This window comes from Athene noctua, chromosome 1 (genome assembly GCF_965140245.1).
Source record: "Athene noctua chromosome 1, bAthNoc1.hap1.1, whole genome shotgun sequence".
Taxonomy (NCBI): domain Eukaryota; kingdom Metazoa; phylum Chordata; class Aves; order Strigiformes; family Strigidae; genus Athene; species Athene noctua.
The window spans coordinates 179541550-179560007 of record NC_134037.1 but is presented as its reverse complement, the minus strand read 5'-3'; the positions used below and the strand labels follow the sequence as shown (position 1 = coordinate 179560007).

Sequence of the window (18458 nt, the reverse complement as noted above, 5' to 3'; positions counted from 1 at the left end):
TCTTTGCTTTGTTGTTGTTGGTAGAAGAATGAAGCTGCGCAGTCAGCTTTCTTCCTTCACAGTCTGTGATCTGCGTACTGAAATTCAGTCCTTTGAAGAACAGACTGTGTGAGGAGTTAATGCCAGGCTGCAGTCCTGTATGCCCTTCTACACTGGCATGCAAGGATCTCCTACATCTAGAGCTTCATGGCCGTAGAGCAACATCACCTCACCGGGAGAGCTGAGCCATAGTCATGCTGTGGAGTGTGTTGCTAAACTGCTTCCTAAGGCTGAGCTGAACAGCTGAATATAAAATCTCCCCGTCAGATTTATTGGAGTGGCCTGGTGACGTTCCCCAGAGGACTTACGATCTATGGTGATGGATGACGCCGATCCATTAACGTAGTAGTCTCATCTGGGAAAGATGTAATTGTTGTTCTGCATCCTGCAGTTTCTCTAAGTTTTTCTGAACACGTAATAGCACACATCGCAGTGGAAATTGCTGGTGAAAAATGCTGCAGTAAATATGTCAGGGGCTCTATATCCTATGGCAGCACACTCCTCTTCTGGAACCACGCAACCATCATTAAGATAGGGGAGGTGATAATAACAAAATTTGGTATACTGCATTCATCTTGATGTATGTACTCTCCAAAGGTTTGATGGAAAAGTATGGGCAGGACCGACCTTGCTTCCTCTTGCAATACATGTCTGCGAAATATGTTCATGTTGACTAGTTCACAGTATCAGGAAAATAATATTTACTTTTACCTGCAGTAGCAACACTATTTTTAGAGTGCTGGTTGCCCTGCCTGCATTTCCTGAGATATAACTCTTTTCTTTTGAGTGGTCTTAATGCCTGATGACAAAGATCAATATTACTTTTTTGTGTGGTCTGAGCACAGTTTGGAGTAGTCTCACCTCTGTGCAGTATGAGCAGTGTGTCAGTCAGAGCCAGGATACCCGGCTGGAGAATAATCATTGGAACTGTCTGGAAGGTCGCTGTTCATACAGCATCAAATTAGTAAAATTTTGGCATTAACATTCACACTTAGGCAGACTCTAAATGGTCCAGCAGCAGAAAAACATGGTAGACCTTGATGAAATGGCCAGCAGCTAGAATGAGAGGGAAGGCAGCCCCGTGCCACCTCCGTGAGTGTGTGTGTGTGCCCACCCATCCCCAGGAATGATGGATAATCTGGATTGCAGCGGTAACTGAAATCCAAGCTAAGGTCTGGGCTTTGTGCTAATCATGTGCCAACAAAACGATTGCTGCCCAGAAGACCTCACAGTCAAACAGATGAGGCAGAAGGCACTAGAAAAGTACTTGCAAGTATCTGTGTGCATGCAGGGTATTTGTAGGTGTTACAGGTAATCTGGACCAGTTACCTGAACAGCAGTAACCTCAGTGGCACCGAGGTGCAACAAGACAGATATTCCATACTTTCTGTTACTTGCGTATTATTTGCAGTCAGAAGCATCTGTATTTCACAGTTCAGTACAGGGGCTTCTAGGAGGGCTAAATTAGGCTTTGATGGTGAAAACAAATCGAAAAGTTGTGAGATCTTCTTGTTATATCCATCAGCACTGTAATGCTGCATCTCATGCTGGTGTTAGCTTGAATCCAGTCAGAAGGCTGACATCTTATGAATCACAGCACGATGGAGGGGTCATTTATCTGCCTGTCAAAGTCCGACCAGGAAATGGTACAGACACTAGGGTGAAAGTGAGTGTGTAAAAGGATGCAAAATTCAAAGAAAAAATGCTGCAGTTTTCCTCGCATCACAGGACTCCTACATTTTTCTTTCTCTTTTAAACAACATCCTTGCAGCTGCTTACAAATTTTGCAAGGATGAAAATAAGGGGCTACTTTTGCTTGAAAGTTTTTCCATCCACACATTTTTAAATAAGCTGGTGCAAGAGTAGGGCAAGTTTGAAATCTGCTGAGGATTAGCACCGTCATGTAGCTGATGAAATGTTGGGCTTAGTTTATCAAAGTGAAGGGGTGGAGGAGAGGGAATGTCAGTCTAATAAATCTGAAGCTATGAACATAAAACTTGATCTTGATATGGCAAGCTGAAGGAGCATTTGGTTACTCATGCCAGTGGAGAAGGATGCAGTATTAAATATCAACATTTTGCACCATGGGAGGGAAGGCTTCTCCACCCTTTTACTCCCCAAGCAGCATCCTGATACTCCTACACCTTCGTATCTGCCTGTGCTCCCAGGTGAGATGCTGTCCCACAAGAAAAGAGAAGCTGATAAGTCTATTTTTGGTTCTCATCTCTTTGGCCCATCCCTAAATTGTGTCATCTGTGCCACTGAGAGCTGTCAGAGCTATAGGCAGGAGAAGGGTTTTGCACTTTAGGGGCACAGTGGCAAGCTGGGTGGCACACGTGTGTGTGGTTATCACCTCCATGTCCTTACCTGTGGTGTGAGACAGGAGCATTTGTACCTCATCAAAAAGGATCTGTGAGCTGGAAGATTCAGGTTTTTACTTAGTTTTGCTTTTCTTCTCACTATTTATTTATTTAAGCCAGACTATATTAGGATGATGAGAATTGTGTGAAAACTTTCAGTTGCTTTAAAATGAGTTACAGAAGCGTCGGGATTTGTTATTCTAACCTCCATGGCTTTAAAATACAATAAAACTGGTTTCTATTTTTAGTTCCTTTCTGTCTCAAGAAAGTCTAGCAAGCAAGACAAGCTTAAGGGCAATTCCCTCAGCAGTGCTGAGGTTAGCCCTATTCTGGCCTTGTCTGCATCAAGGAAAAGTGGTTTTTAACTGGCACTGGTGTGCTATAAGGAGGGGATGGGAAAGGGTTTGCAGCATGTCTGAGGGGCTGGGGCTCTCGGGACATGTGTGGTGCTGGTGGCACCTCGCTTTGTTTATGAGTTTTGAGCTGGTGAAGCTGGTTTACCCCTCAAGAGGTACTCTGGCATGCTTTGCTTGTGTGGCTGGTTGGAAGACAGCCAAAGCTGTTGAAACCATGTTGGTGTAATGGGGAAAAGTTAGATGTTTTGCCTGCAAAAGTGCTGTAGCAGTTTAAAACCTGAATTTTAACTTTATCTCACTAACCTGTTGGCTAAAACTTGGTAACTGGTCTGTGAGGGATCCCTGTCCCTCATAACCAGGAGTGAGAGATTCATGTAAGCAATAAGAGACAGGCAATGGATGGCAGCCTTTGCCACACTGATACCAATTCTCATCTGGATGTCGGAAAAGATCAAACGAATGTAGTAAAAATATCTGACCCTGGGATCAGTGGAGAGGGTCAGGACAAAATAGCGAGCCGAGTGTCTCTGGGAAGAGAACAAACCTCTGCCAGGGAACTAATGAGGCTTTGAAGTTGTTTCACTGACATCAAACTTGGAAATCCTTTGTAAGAACTGAGATGTTTTAAGGAGTATTTAATAAAGCGCTTGACTGGGAAAGGAGCAAATATTTTATCAGACTGACACTGAGTGCTTTTTGTTTCGGGTTTTGGGAGAAGCAGGGTTGGCAATTACATTTAATTGGTATCCTTTTCCTCTTGTTATCATTGGTGTATCGATTGCTGGGAAAACAAAATGCATGGTTTTTAAAATTTACTGTAAAGTAACATCTCTCTTGTTTGTTTTGTTTAGCTCTGTGTTCTCAAAACAGCTCATTTTTCTTTGCTTTGCTGGCGAATATAATGTTTTGATTGAAAATGATACTAAATAATCAGTTAAATGAGATATTTAATGACAGGAGAAATAGTTTAAAATATTTTTTTCCCATAGGAAAATCATGCACTTTTCAAGCCTAAGAAGTCTTTTAATTCTAGCATGAGTCTGCATTCTTCCTACGATTTCACTCCAAAAGTAAACACGTGGGTGTACAACACGTGTGAAAACCGTGAAGGTCAAGGTATAGTAAATCTCAGGAGTTCTGATGCAAGAGAGATCCCTAGAGTAAGTCCAGTTTTTCCCTGATTCATTTTAATTTAGACTTTGTTAGACTCTCGACCCACTGCCAGTTTGCCTTCTTCCGTAGTTTAAACCCGACCAGCAACCAAACACCATGCAGCCGCTCGCTCACCCTCCCCTATCCCTGAGGAATGGGGGAAAGAGTTGGAGAAGTAAGGATAAGGAGACTCGTAGGTCAAGATAAAAACAATGTTAATAATTGAAATAAAATAAAATTAAAAGAATGATTATCATAATAGTAATAATAGAAAATACAAATGAATAACGCACATGTGATTGCTTACCACTCGCTGACCCATGCCCAGCCCTTTCCCAGCTAGCAATCCCAAGGAAGAGAGGATCCTGAAACCATGATCCCAGAAGCTAGAGTGAGCTTCCCAATCAACCCTTATCTATATACTGAGCATGATGTTATATGATATGGAATATTCCATTGCCCAGTTTGGGTCCGTTGCTCTGGCTACGCTCCCTCACAGCTTCTTGTGTACTTGCACACTAGCAGGACATTGGAAATTGAAAAGCCCTTGATTTCTTAGCAACAACTAAAAACATCAGTGCATTATCAACATTCTTCCCATATCAAATCCCATGCTGAATCCAAAACACAGCACTATTCTAGCTACTAAGAAGGAAAAAATAAAAATTAGCTCTATCCCAGTCAAAATCAGGACACCCCTATGGGAAGCTGTCCTACTGTATGAGAAGCAAGACTGGTAGATGAGAGGAGAGCAGCGAATATTGTCTGCCCTGACTTGAGGAAGGCCTTTGACACTGTCTCCCATAAGATCCTCACAGACAAGCTGCTGATGTGTGGGCTGGATGTGCAGACAGCGAGGTGGATTGGAAACTGGCTGAATGGCCGAGCCCAGAGGGTGGTGATCAGTGGCACAACATCTAGTTGGAGGCCAGTGACTGGTGGTGTAGCCCAGGGGTCAGTACTGGGATTAGTCCTGTTCAGGGTCTTCATTGATGTCCTGGATGATGGGGCAGAGTGTACCCTCAGCAAGTTTGCAGATTACCTGGAACTGGCAGGAGCGGCTGATACATCAGAGGGTCATGGTGCCATCCAGAAGGACCTCAACACGGGGGAAAAACAGACAGACAAGAACCTCAGGAAGTTCAAGAAGAGGAAGTGCAAAGTCCTGCACCTGGGGAGAAACAATCCCAGGCACCAGTACATGTTGGGGGCCACCCAGCTGGAAAGCAGCTCAGCAGGAAAGACCGGGGATCTCCTGGTGATTACCAAGTTGAATGTGAGCTGGCAACGTGCTCTTGCTGCAAAGGTGGCTAATGGTACCTTGGGCTGCATTGGCAAAGTTGCATTGAAGGATCTCAGCAATGTGTAGCAATATATGAAGGGAGGGTGCAAAGAGGTCAAAGCCAGGATTCAGTGGTGTCCAGTGGCAGGACCAGAGGCAATGGGTGCAAACGGAAACACGGGAGATTCCCTCTGAACGTCACGAAACACTTTTTACACTATGAGGGTGACTGAGCCGTGGCATGGGTTGCCCAGGGAGGTTGTGGAGTCTTCATCCGTGGACATATTCAAAAGCCATCTGGCTATGGTCTGGAGTACCTGACAGGTTGAGCAAGGGGCTTGGACCAGATGACCTCCAGAGGTTCCTCCCAACCTCAACCCATCTGTGATTCAGTGATTCTGAGCAAGCAGAGGTACACGATGGGGTGAGAGGTGAGGAGGGGCATGCAGCAGGACGTTCCCAGGACCAGGCAGCCCTCCAGTTTGGCTTTTGGGAAGCTGCTGGTGAGAAGGTGCTCCCTTAGGGCCATGTAGGCAGCACCTCCCCACCACAGGCGTTCAGGGCGGGGGTGTGATGGCTGTGTTACTGATACACACATCCCAACACAACGCTGCAGCCACCATCATCCCCAGCCAAGGGACTGTGTCAAGCTTTGGGAGGAGACACCTGCATGCTGCTGGCAGCATCAACAGAAAGCTGATTTTTAAACAAACACTTCTGCAGTCGCAAAAGCAGTAACTCGTCTTCCCTGTTTGAACAGAAATTTGGAGGACGAAAGCTTCACTGAATCAGAGGAGCCTGCTGGGTCGAAGGGACGTCGCTGAACTGGGCGGCACGTGACACAGCAGTAATTATGGCTGGCAAATTTATATTTGCCCTTCACATGTCAGGTTTAATACATCAGATTTCCGTGCACTGTCTCCGCCTCGGAGCATGTGTTCAGCTTACTGCAGGCTAAGCAAGCTGCTGCTGTTTAGGCCTTTCTGTACTATGCCAAGGGAAAAAAATAAACCACCATTCGAAAGGTTTATTTTTCAGAAACTGCTGCAAGGTTCCTCCAAGCGTGACAGTTTAGAGACCCCAGGAACTGGAATGTGCTGTGGATATGCGAAAGTCAAGCATTTGGGCATAGCAAGATCAATCTCAAATGATTTCAAAGCAGAGCTGTTTTTATAGTGCCTGCTTATATGTAATACTATGTATTGCGTGAGCGGTGGTCCTTTTGAAAGTAGGAGACTGTCCGTTAGGTGTTATATCCCATTAGTGGAATAGTTCGTGAAGGGAGCAGAGGAAGGGAAAAGGCATCTGGCAGTATGGCGGCATGTGCCATCTCCCTTATGCTTGGGGTACGTCACAGTTTCCACTGCAAATGTCGAGGTTTTTTGTGAGGCTTTCAAATTGGGTATAAAAATTCACTACAGGTTGAAATTTGTCAGGCAAATGCTCTATTCCTTCCACAGCATTTATCGTCTGTCTTGTATATATTGCCCTTGGGAGTAAAGACACTGGTTTCAGGCCCGTGACAGGATTTTTTCTTTCAATTGGTCTGATTTGTTTTTAAATGAGAAGAAAGTGAGTTCTATCCTCCACAGAATGGATTGCTAACTACAGGCTGTTGACAACAGCAATATAGTTAGCAAATATATGACTCTAACACGGCTCTTTGCAGGCGATTAGCCTGTGCAGTAGGCAGACTGCTGTGGTATTTCTCAGCTGAACTATTTAAAAGACCAAAGTACAATCAGCCAGTCAAGCTGCTGCATTTCAGAGCCATCGTGTTGTGTGCTGAAGCAGTGTATACATATTGTCAATGTCCTGTCTATAATGTGCTGTTTTACACTGCCGCAATAATTTCCTTTCCCTCTTGCTCCCCCAGGGCTTAACAGCCTGGATGGGAGCCTTGACACAAACAGGTTTGCCTCCCAGAAGGATCCATAATGCAGTGGTGGAAAATAAGAGAGTACCTGTTGCATGGGCTGCGTCAGAGCCTTATTATTCCTCCAGCATCTTCTGAAATTGTCTGATGAGATGCTCTTATTTTAACTGCTTTTCAGTAGCATCCAGCTCATCCTCCACAACATAGCTCCCATAGAGTGAGAAGTAACACAGGGCAGTGTGTAAGTGTGTGGTGAGCAGGAAACATTGTGCAGAGGAATGGTGAGCAAAGGCTGTGGGTGTAGCTTTCATACCGGTGGTGATACCCCAGTGCAGCCCTCCCTCTTCTCTCTGGCTGGTACCAGATTCACCAGAGTGAATCCTGCCTGTCCTTCCAACGTCTTTCTTACCTTGCCCTGTCATTTTTGCACTTGAGGAGGCACTTAAAAAAACCTTAACAGGGAGTTGCTGGGTATTTGAGTCAAGGGAACAAAGTGGGAGAGGACAGGGCTAAACTGAGGTATTTCCTCTGTGCCACTCAGAGGAGACAGAAAAGTGCATTCCCAGAGGTTCCCTTTTGAGTATGATGAAGGGGGGGGCATCAAGCCCCCTTTCCAGAGGCAATGGGACCATGTTTGGGGTCCCAACTGTGAACCAGCAGGAGGATGAAGGGCTGGTTGCCTTAACAAGTGTCCTGTGGTTCTCCTCCACTCTGCCTGCCCCATACCTCAGAGGGGGTCACCATCATCCCTCCTGCGAGCAGAGGGGGGACAGGTCCCACTGGCCCTCCTGGTGCCTCTGCATCCAGCTGAGGGGTGTGCGGGGTATCAAACACAGCACCACAAATGGTGAAACACAGGGGAGAAGGCTAGTTCACCGTTAGCTATGAGTTGGTTACTCCTCTGCCCTTTGGTGCTTGATGATGACTAAAAGGGTATGCAGGATAGCCAGGATTGTCAGTCCCAAGTGCCTGAATACAGGAATCAGTTGGAAGTGTGAGAGGCAAACACTGCTGAAATCATCTGTGGTTTGCATATATGGGAGAGCCCACCTGTACGTTATTTGTGTAGTAATAGCTCCATGTATTTGCTGTATGAAAGCTCACTTTATCCAAATACATTTTTTCTATTCTAGCAACAAAGCACCAGTAAAAATATCATAGAATCATAGAAGGGTTGGAAGGGACCTTAAAGATCATGTAGTCCCAACCTCCCTGCCATGGGTATAGGCACCTTCCACTAGATCAGGTTGCTCACCGCCCCATTCAGCCTGGCCTTGAACACATGATGAGGCATCCACAACTTCTTTGGGCAACCTGTTCCAGTGCCTTACCACCCTCACAGTGAAGAACTTTCTAATCTAATTCTCCCCTCTTTCACTTTAAAGCCACTACCCCTTGTCCTATCACTGCATACTCTTGTGAAATGTCCAGCTTTCTTGTAGGCCCTCTTGAGGTACTGGAAGGCTGCTCTAAGGGCTCTCTGGAGCCTTCTCTTCTCTAGGTTGAACAACCCCAACTCTCTCAGCCTGTCTTCATCGGAGAGGTGCTCCAGCCCCTGATCATCTTCATGGCCATTCTCTGGAATGTAGTAAAGCCTTTATTTGTATATGGCTCGAACTATGCAAACAAAAATTTGTAGGATGGAAGATGACTTATAGTTGGTGAGTCAATGACAATATGTGTCCTTGTTGCCCACTTGCATAGAAGAAGGATGCAGAAAGATGGGTTGGGCTTCAGTCACTGAGGCTGCTGAGGACGGGCAGGCCCAACCCTGAGGTCCTTCAGAAACCCACGCCTCAGTAGGGTGCAGGTTGGGTGCATGGTTTTGTGGTGCATTGAGGGTGATGGGGTGTGCTGCCATGCAGTGGCAGGACCAGCCCGACAGGGACCAGGGCGTGCAGGACCTGGCATGGTGCTCTGGTCAGATGTGTGTCGCCGGGGGTGCTCAGCAGGTCTGCTGCCCTCCCAAAGGGCAGTGGGATGTCCCTGTGAGGTGTGCTCTCACCAGGGCCCTTGTTAATGACCTTTTGCAGAACAAAAATCAAATATGTTGTTTCTGGCAGGAGAATCAGTGACAACAAGCAGTGAGTTTTGGCAAAATATTGAAGTCCAATTTTGTCCCCAAACTGTTCCATTAAGTCAAGATTTCTCATTTTACTTTGTGTTTGATACTGTGTTTGTACTGAAGGGAAACCCATTTTTTTCAGGAGGTACTGAACAGGGCATCCCACAAAGGGAACATTTGAGACCCTTCCTGCAGCGTACACAGTATAATTTGAATTCTGTGTCGATAGCGAGGTACAAGCCGTGGCACAGATGAGCAAGCAGAGAGCAGGGGTAGCTGTGCACGGTGCAGTGCTGCGGTCCCACAGGAAGGCACGCCACAGCCCTGAGAAAAATCTGTTGCACGGCCATCAGCAGGAGATAAAAAAAATAAGCTAGAGTTATCACCACCTCTTTCATGGCATTTTTGTATAGCTAACATACCATTTCCTGTACAGTTACACACATCATTGCCTAGTGCCATGAACTTAACTCTTATCAGCACCCCGGTGGGAAAGCCCGGTTTATTTACAATAGGGCTCGTTTCTGTGTTGCAAGCTTCTTTTCAATTAAAACAAATAGCAAATTAAATATTAAATAGATAAGTAGGGAAAGTGAAATTAATTGATTTTCCAGCACTGAGATGTGGTAGACAGAGGAAACTTAAGGCAATTTCACTGAATTATATCACCTTTGTTTGTGTATATTAGGTACATGAAACTTGTTTTAAAAACGGGGTAACTCTGAATGATTTATGTGCAGTGAAGCAGCAATCGTAAAAAACACCAAAAAAACCCAAACCCAGCACATACTTCAGGTTGATTTTTATTAAAGAAGAAAAACAGTATAGCTATCACTGTTAATGCCAACATTGAAAATTTACTTAGTTTAAGAAGAACCACGTTGACTTACGGTTTTATACCGTGTACTTGGTGTGCACAGTATAAAACAGGAGTCCAGGAACTACAAAGCACCTCTTTGGACAACTTCAAACTGTCTCCTGATCCCAGCTCTTCAAACATTTTCTCTTTTGAGGCTTAGGGTCTTGGATCCTTTTCACTCTGCCTGCTTACTGACCTTGATAATAGGTGTTTAGTGTAATACATGTTTAGCAGCCCTGGGATTGCCTCACAGGTAAAACCGAGAATTGCTTTACAAGGCACAGGAGGCACTTGTGCTGGGACTCCACTGTACCTGACAGTCAGCTACCACCAAGCTGCAGGTACAGCGGGCAGGATCGTGAAATGTTTTCAAGTGTGTACATGTATATGTACAATATGTACATGAATACACTGTTCGTTTTTTTTTTTTTTCTGTAGCGATCACATGCTCAAGAAGCAGGTGCACTGGGAGTACAGAAAGGTACACCTCCACATAGGAAGGGTGAGGGGGGAAAAGCCCCACCCCAAACCCATAAACCTAGGTCAAGGGTTGTACCTCCCTTTCTGATCTCCTTCCCCATGCACAGTGGGGCCCTCCCAGAGGCAGTGTAGGACTGCAAGCTCAACAATGTATATTTATAGATCCCAGAAACATAAAGGATTCAGTCTAGAAAACAGTATTTGACTATGCTTTAAAAAAACCACCAACCAAGCCCACAGGCATTTCTTCAAGGTGTCTGATGGTGATAGATGAGCTCTTCTTCCCCTCATCTAGATATTTCCTCTGCCTCTAGCCCTGTCACCTTTTAAAGCAGCAATGGGGAAATTTTATTATGTTTTATACTTTCATCTTCAGGAGTGATCTGTCTCTTCATGGGTCCATAAGCATGCTAATCCCTCAAGTCTCTTACGCAGCATAATTTTCATCTTAATTTTTCTATTTCTCAACGTTAAATGGGTTTGCCAGGGGAACAGGGGGTCATTTCCTGTCCCCGCCACATCATTAATTCTCTATAAAAACACCACAATCTCACGCTTCTCAAGCAAACAGAAACATTGGGAAGAGCCAGTGTCATGTGCAAAACACTCGGCTGTGCTGCAGCAGCTGGAGGAGCAAAGATGCTGGTGTACACTGTAGAGACCACAGGCTTTTAAAATGGTGATTTTAAAAAGAAGGAGGGAGAGATTATATAAGAACAGTAGAAAATGGATTTTTAATTCCTTAACAGAAAGAGCAACATCTATTTTTTTTCAGCTTGAATCTGCTGAGCAGTCTCCTCATTGTCTTTCTTTTTAGAAACAATTGCTGTTCCTTTTTTTTTTTTTTTTTCAGAACAAGACTAGCCTAATCTTCTTGATACCGATACTTGTTACTTTCTGAATAAGGGGTTTGATTTTTGCTCCTGTTTTTTGGTGCGTGGGCACCTCTGCCTGCCTGTAATCTGTCTTGGCTGAGGCTGGAAAAGGAAACAAACAAAAAAACCCTCAACCCTGTATTTGTGAATGTTTTCTGCAGAACATTTCATGAGATGAGAACAATCCGGAATTACTCTCCTTAAGCCAGAAGCAGGAAAGGAAAAGAAATGACTCATCTGTTTACTTTTGAAAATCCTTTTTAAGAACCCAAACGCGCCTGATAAATTATTAGCATTTTACCCAACCAGCCTCTGCTATTAACTCCTGGTATTTTTGTAGTCTTGCACTCACTGTAGCATCTCACTGCCAAATCCAAGGATTTACAAGTCTCAGGAGAGAGTTGGGAGATTTCCCGCTTCCCTGCCTTGGCCATTTTTTAGCCTTTGGGGGGGGGGGATGTGTTTGAGGTTTTTCTCCCTTTTCCCTGCCCCCTTAGCAGGTTTGTTGGTCCTACAAACATCTATGCGAGCAAATTATTTCTGTAAGCACCAGAGCCAGCAAAAGCTCTTTGCGTGCTCTCAGACGTAGACACATCTCTGGGCTGGGACTCCTCATCCATCCAATTTTGGAGTGGTGCTGCCCTCCTTATCATCCCAACACCAGTGTGCCTGCAGGATGCAGGGAAGCGCCTCTCTCCCACCAGCCCAGCTGCCCAGCTGGCAGCAGTGACACACATTTTGCTCCTAGGGAGCAGGATTCAGCTGTGTGCAGGTGAAAAATGTAAATTTGGGGTGTGCTGGTGCTTTCCCATGGTAACGCAGTTGAAAATGGACAAGTTTCCATGGTGATTATTACTACAGCAGGATGTGCTACACACTTCAGGAGAGGCACGGGCAGTGCCAGGCAGAGCAGCCAGCCCCCAGCCAAAGTCTGCCAACGGTAACTCGCAAGGAAGAAATAATTTATCTTTCTGCATAAATGCATACACAGCACCATCAATTTGTTGCTTTTTTTCAGGGGGAGGGGCACGTTGATCTTCTTAGGGAATAGGCTACAACTTTCACTGCAATCATGAATGGAAACCATCTCTGCCCTTTTTTAATTGCCATTTGCTCAGTTAATAGAAAGGGTTGGGTTGTCAAAATAAATTTGAAGTTGCTTTGATTTTTTTGTTATTTTATGGGACTTAATGAATCAGGTGCCTGGTTCACATTACTGTCTCCACCTAGCTCTGTATCAGGGTGAGTGTTGGGGCTTGGTTTGGTTTTGCCGTTGCCTGTCTGTGCTCCTTTCTCCCTCTGCACACAGCAGTTTCCGAGGTGCTGTATGCACCGTGTGGCGCTCGCCTGCTTGCCGTTAGTAATTCCCTCCGGGATGAAAAAGGGACAGTGTTGCAGGGGAATTGAGTATGGTGGAACATTTCTTAGCTGTGATATTTTTAGAAATGTTTGTTTTGGGGGCTTTTGTTGAGTTAAAACAGCACACTGTTGCTGGGCTCTGCCACGCAGTGTCATTAGGTGAAGCTTTGTTTAAAAACGTGAAATGGACAGCCCAAGTCCTTGTTTCAGGCTGTGTACTGGGAGGGGGGGCGGGTTGCCTGCAGGCAGTTCTTGAGACCTTTTAAATTATCTGCGTTTACAGCTAAATATAAGCTCCTCAAAACTCTTCGTATGACACTCATGGATGTATGTATATCCAGCATCTCTGTATATATAGTACACTGTATTATGGAGCCGTTAGCCTGAAGTGTGGAAACATTTAACAGCTTTTCTTTGGCGATGGGGTCTTTAAAGGCAATGGCAAATATTATTTTAAGGAGGAGATTTATGCAGTGCCTAAAATATGTTTCTGGCTTGCAGGCCAAATTATGTTGGTGCCGATGCTCCTGGCAGCCTGGAGCCGCCACGGGTCCCACTGACGGCGATGTAGAGGTGGCGCCGGCAGAGCCCAAGAAGCCCTGCGACATGGAGGAGCTGTACAAGGATGCCCCAAACCTGCCCATGGATGTCACCAGCTCACCCTCAGCAATGGCCAACAACAAGCTGGAGAATGGGGTGGCCCAGCTGATCACGGCAGAGGCCTGGAACATCAACTCAGCTGACCTGATGAAGAAAGCTCTGTCCCCGCTGGTGACAGTCCCCGCACCCTCCATCCTGACACCGCCCGCTGAGTCACAGAGCGGGGTGGCCCTGAAGGTGGCGGCCACTGTGCTGCAGCCCATCTGCCTAGGGGACAGCCCCGTCGTCCTGCCCATCCACCTGCAGGTCGCTGGCAGCGCCGCCCCGCAGATGCCGGCCACCAACACCACCACCCCCTACGTCATGACCACCCAGGGTCCTGTCCCGCTGCCCGTGCTCCTGGAGCAGCATGTCTTCCAGCACCTGAACTCGCCCCTGGTGCTGCCCCCAGGGGCTGCCTGCCCCGCCAGCCCCCTGCATGCCAGCCTCTTCCCCGGCACCGCTGCCCCCGTCGGGCAGCCCCAGCTCCTGGACCCCAAGCCCTCCGGCCAAGCGCAGGAGCCCGTCTTGCCCCCAGTCTTTCAGACGCCGGGGTTCGCTGCCGTCCTTCAAGACCTGTTTCCCTCGCAGGGTGCCCTGGGCTCTGCCACCTGCCAGCCCCCCCCTGATTATGCTGCCCTCCCACCCCAGGCCTTCAGCTCGCCCCTCTCCCCGCTGGTGCCCCCTGCCACGCTACTGGTGCCCTACCCCGTCATCGTCCCACTGCCTGTCCCCGTCCCCATCCCCATCCCCGTCCCCATCCCCGTGCCCCACAGCGCCGAGGCCAAGGCAGCCCCCGACCTGCCCAAGCCACCGCTCTTCACCCCCAACTCCTGCAAGGGTACCCAGACCCCCCTGGAGAAGGAGGAGACAAAGCCTTTTGACCTCCTCCACCCACGGGAGTTTCCCCAGCTGAGCCGCCACACCGTCATCAAGATGGGCGGCGAGAACGAGGCGCTGGACCTCTCCATGAAAGGGCCACCCGCGCCCCGGGCCAGCGAGGCTGCCCCTCCACCGCCGCCCGAGGACGGGGCCCTGGACCTGTCCCTCGCCTCTTGCCGTAAGCCGGGGGGACCCCACGGGGAGGCGGCCAGCACCAGCCCTGCCACCGCTGCCGAGGCGGGTGCTCACCCTGCGCCGGACAAGCTCCCTGGCCCAGCCGCCCCCTTCACCCCCTGCAAGCCCCAGGAGGCGTCGGGCAAGGTGGAGGGCAGGGGGGCAGGCAGCGGGCCGGCCGAGCTGCTGCGACAGCCGCAGAAGTGGCTGGTGGAGCAGGCGGGCAGGGCGGGCTGCGAGCCCAAGGCCGGCAACAACATCGAGATCGTCAGCACCTCGCAGACAGCCAAAGTCATCGTCTCCGTCAAGGACGCCGTGCCCACCATCTTCTGTGGCAAGATCAAGGGCCTGTCCGGGGTCTCCACCAAAAACTTTTCCTTCAAAAGGGACCTGCCCCAGGACTCGGTGCTGCAGTGCTATGACGTGAAGAGCCCGCCCGAGCCCCGGGACAGCGCTGAGGCCCTCAGGAAACCCGTCAAAAACAGGAGCGTAAAGCTAAAGAAAATGAACTCGCCGGAGATACATATTCTTCCAATCAAGAAGCAACGGCTCGCTGCCTTTTTTCCAAGAAAGTAAATTATGGGTTTTTAGAATTTTAAGATTATTATGAGAAGAAGAAAAAAAACTAATAAAAAAGATGCACTTGGTTTTAAACTCATTTAAAACTTTAAACTATCTTTGTAAGTTATTTTTGGGGGAAGGGGGAGAGGATTGGATGTAGAGTCCCTATAAGCTGGGTTGGTTTTTCTTTTTCCTTTCCTTTTTTTTGTTATCAAATTTTGACTTTTCATGGGAAACTGAATAAAAAGCAACCTATTTTTCAAGCAGATTGCACATTTTGCAGCTTTAATGGAGTAATGGATGAGTCAGAGTGGTAAGAGCTATTTTCACTGCCATAAAGTGCTTTGATGATGTAATTCTTCATAACGGTTGGAATGGAAATTTCAAAATAAATGTTTGTACGTGCTAATTGGTTGTGGCATTTTTTGTCATTTCTGAATCACTTTCAGTGTACAGAGAAGGTTTTGCAAAAAGTCTGTAAACTGTAAAGCGCCACAACTGACTTGTGATGAGCCTAAAATGTTAAGAAAAAATAGCAGGCTAAGAAAAATTATATTATCCCACAGCACTGTCGGAGAGCACGTCACAACAGCCGCTAATGATGTGCCCAAACGAGCTTCCAGAGGAGCAAGAGCAAGTAAGCGGTAGAGCCCAGTGTGCACCTAATGCCACCTTCATTGCGGGAAACCCCTAGGAAACCGTCTTAAAATATTAAGTGATATTAGCAGTCATTTAAAAGAGAAATACCTAAAAGTCAGGGGAATTTGGTTGCTGGAGGGTGGGAAGGGAAGGAAAAGTCACATAATTTTTCCCAGCCTGGCTACAGATATATGGAAAAGTTGTTTATTGTTAGTTTTCTAGGTTTCTTTGATGGCTGAAATCAATGCACGTGAAAGAGCAGAACTGTAACTTTTATCACTCGGCAGTGTACAAGCCACCCACGTCAATGGAGAAATGTGAATGTACAATGAAAATAAAAGTTTTGGTAGGTTATGGTTTTGCACTTGTGTATGGAAATGAGCTGGAGATGCATTGTTGTCTTGTCAGCTTTTAAGTTCACATGGCTCATTTGTAAAAACCTGTCCCAACAGAAGGACGAACGTGAGAGCAGGAGAACAATTTTTGGTGAGCACTGCCTTTTTTGTGGTTATACCTGTTCCACAGAAAACTTCTTTATCATTATTATTTCAAATGACATGTCCCTAGTACCGCACCAGTACTGTCTAAATAAAAAAAGCCATTGTAGACCCATCAGCTGGATGCTGTCACACGCTAACTATGCCTTCCTTTACCTAGCTGTAGCCAAGCTACTTCCAAGGCTCCTCTTGGCCAGTTTTGGGAAAGTTGTTGCAGTTTGTGCAATGAAAAGTTGCCCAAAAAAGCAGCTTCAGGGTTAGAAGTCTAATAACACCTTAGGCACCAGTGTCATGCCAAAATCTGTTGAAGCTTTTGATGCCAGCAGACACCAATTCACTACTCAGAAAATGCATATGCATTAGGTGATTAGGAAAGACATGCTCTCTGTTTTCTTGGGCTGAAGGATCACTGCCCTATGGCTTCATATGAAAATGGAGGACTTTCACATAAGCGTAACATCAAATTCTGTCAAACTTGCTTTTTAAGTGGTTTTAAAGCCTTTTATTTTTCCCAAAGCTGGCAGAACCAACAATGTTCAGAAGCGCGTAAAGTGTTGATGGATTCATTAACGTTTAGTCATCTGACTATTTTTAAAATATTTTTTTTCTTAATTGAAAATACTCTGCTACTTTGTTTTGCTCCTTCCAAGAAACCATGCTGATGAAATGTGTCATCTTCGGGTTAGTGCAGTGCAGAGACTCAGGATTTCAACATCCCTTGTGTTGTTGGAAGGCAGCAAAGCTGAGCTACATGAGCGTGCAAACTAGACCCAAACGAGACGTGAACAACGTGTGGCAATAATGGGATAAGGGGCTTCTCCCTTAACACTTGGGACAGCCATGCCAGTTGTCACTGTCCCACTTTCTTTCATCTGGGCCTGTTCCAGAGTGTCAAAGACCTTCTGAAAATCTAGTTTTTCCCAGGGCTACACCAGATTATTTAAAAAGAAGGTCACAGCATTAGCTGCTGTCATTGTCATTTCGCAGTTGACAGAAGCAAGCTTAAAAAAAAAAAAAATCCCAGAAATGTATTTTGATTTTTGTTTTAAAAAGTATGTGCTGCTCGCACTGGTGGTTACATCTGCTGCACCAACCGCCCTGATCGCTGCTGTCCTAATGCGAGCGTCATCCCCCACAGCATCCTTGGCAGGTGGAGGGGGGGTGTCCAGCCACTGTGCACCCCTCCTGCCAGCCACGGGGCACCTGCAACAGGTGGAGCAGTGTCTGTTGGTGACACTGGTTGCAGGGGCTGAGGTTTTCCCTCCTCTTCTTTACAAGCCTTTACAAGGAGCTCTTAGTGCTCCCAGGTTAACTTCAATGTCCAGGCTACCTCCCGGCCTGCTCTGTGCACAGTGGTCTGGTTTAACTGAATTTAGACCACAAGCCCCAGAAACCCTGACAACAAATTAGACTAAATCAGCTTTATGCCATTATAAACCCATAGAAACACTGTCAAAACACCGATGCCTATGGGCAACTAATTCAGTTTAAAGCCAACTGGTCGGGGTTGTAGAGGCAGACCAGACCAGCAGCCATGCAGCTGCATCTTTCCCCAGGCCATTACAAGAGTAAATGCAACCTCCCCACTCTGAAACAGGCCTGAGGAAAAACAGAGCAGACTCCAACTGTCCTAGCATCCCCTTTGCCTTGCCCAGGACCAGCCCCCCAGATTTATGGGGCCGTCTCCAGAAGGACCAAGCTCCATGGCACCGCTAGTCACCATGGATGTCCCCCACAATGCAACACAGGCTAGAGCCACCCCACTAGAAATGGATGGGTAGAGCAGACTGGGCTCACCTGCCCCACTGCCTGGCTTTCCCATTGCTTAAACTGCAATGGTGGGGCAGGGATATTGTGAAAGGCATCTTTGTGGGAAGTCTTAGGGCAGCTCCCACTCTCCCCCCTGCTACCCTTTCATGCAACTGCTGCATTCAAGGCTGTGCCATGAATAGAGGAGCCACGCACTGACACCTCTCCTGATGCTTAACTCCGTTGGGCAAATGACACTAAGTAGGGACCATTTCCCTCCCACCACCCCTCGTGTGTGAAGCACAAGACCTACATCCCATCGGCATGGGGGAGAAGTGGCCACTGAACAAGGTACTTAATTACACCAAGACTGAGCACTTCCACCTCCTCCTCCTCGCCTCTAGCAGCAATTACAGATTTTGTATATTGAGCCATTAATTTTCTACAGGGCTACATTTTAACTGCTTCTGAAACTTCTGTATGAGGAGAAGGACGTGGAGCAGCACTCATGATATATGGAGCTTCCATTTCTGGTGGCTGTTAATGGAGACATTAATACCTCTTGTGAAGTTGAAGGGAAAGTCATTAAGCCGTAATGGTAGGAGGAAGATGTT

At 46.9% G+C, this 18458-nt stretch overlaps 1 protein-coding gene across 1 annotated transcript in view; it reads left to right on the top strand.

The window, feature by feature from the left end:
• RAI2 (retinoic acid induced 2) overlaps nt 1-16144 on the top strand; it is a 48247-nt gene extending 32103 nt beyond the window's left edge. The window contains exon 2 of the mRNA XM_074906620.1: nt 13205-16144. Within this exon, the coding sequence (XP_074762721.1) occupies nt 13310-14974 (1665 nt within the window). The 5' untranslated portion in view covers nt 13205-13309 and the 3' untranslated portion in view covers nt 14975-16144. The remainder of the gene's footprint in view (nt 1-13204) is intronic.
• The last annotated feature ends 2314 nt before the right edge of the window (nt 16145-18458 follow it).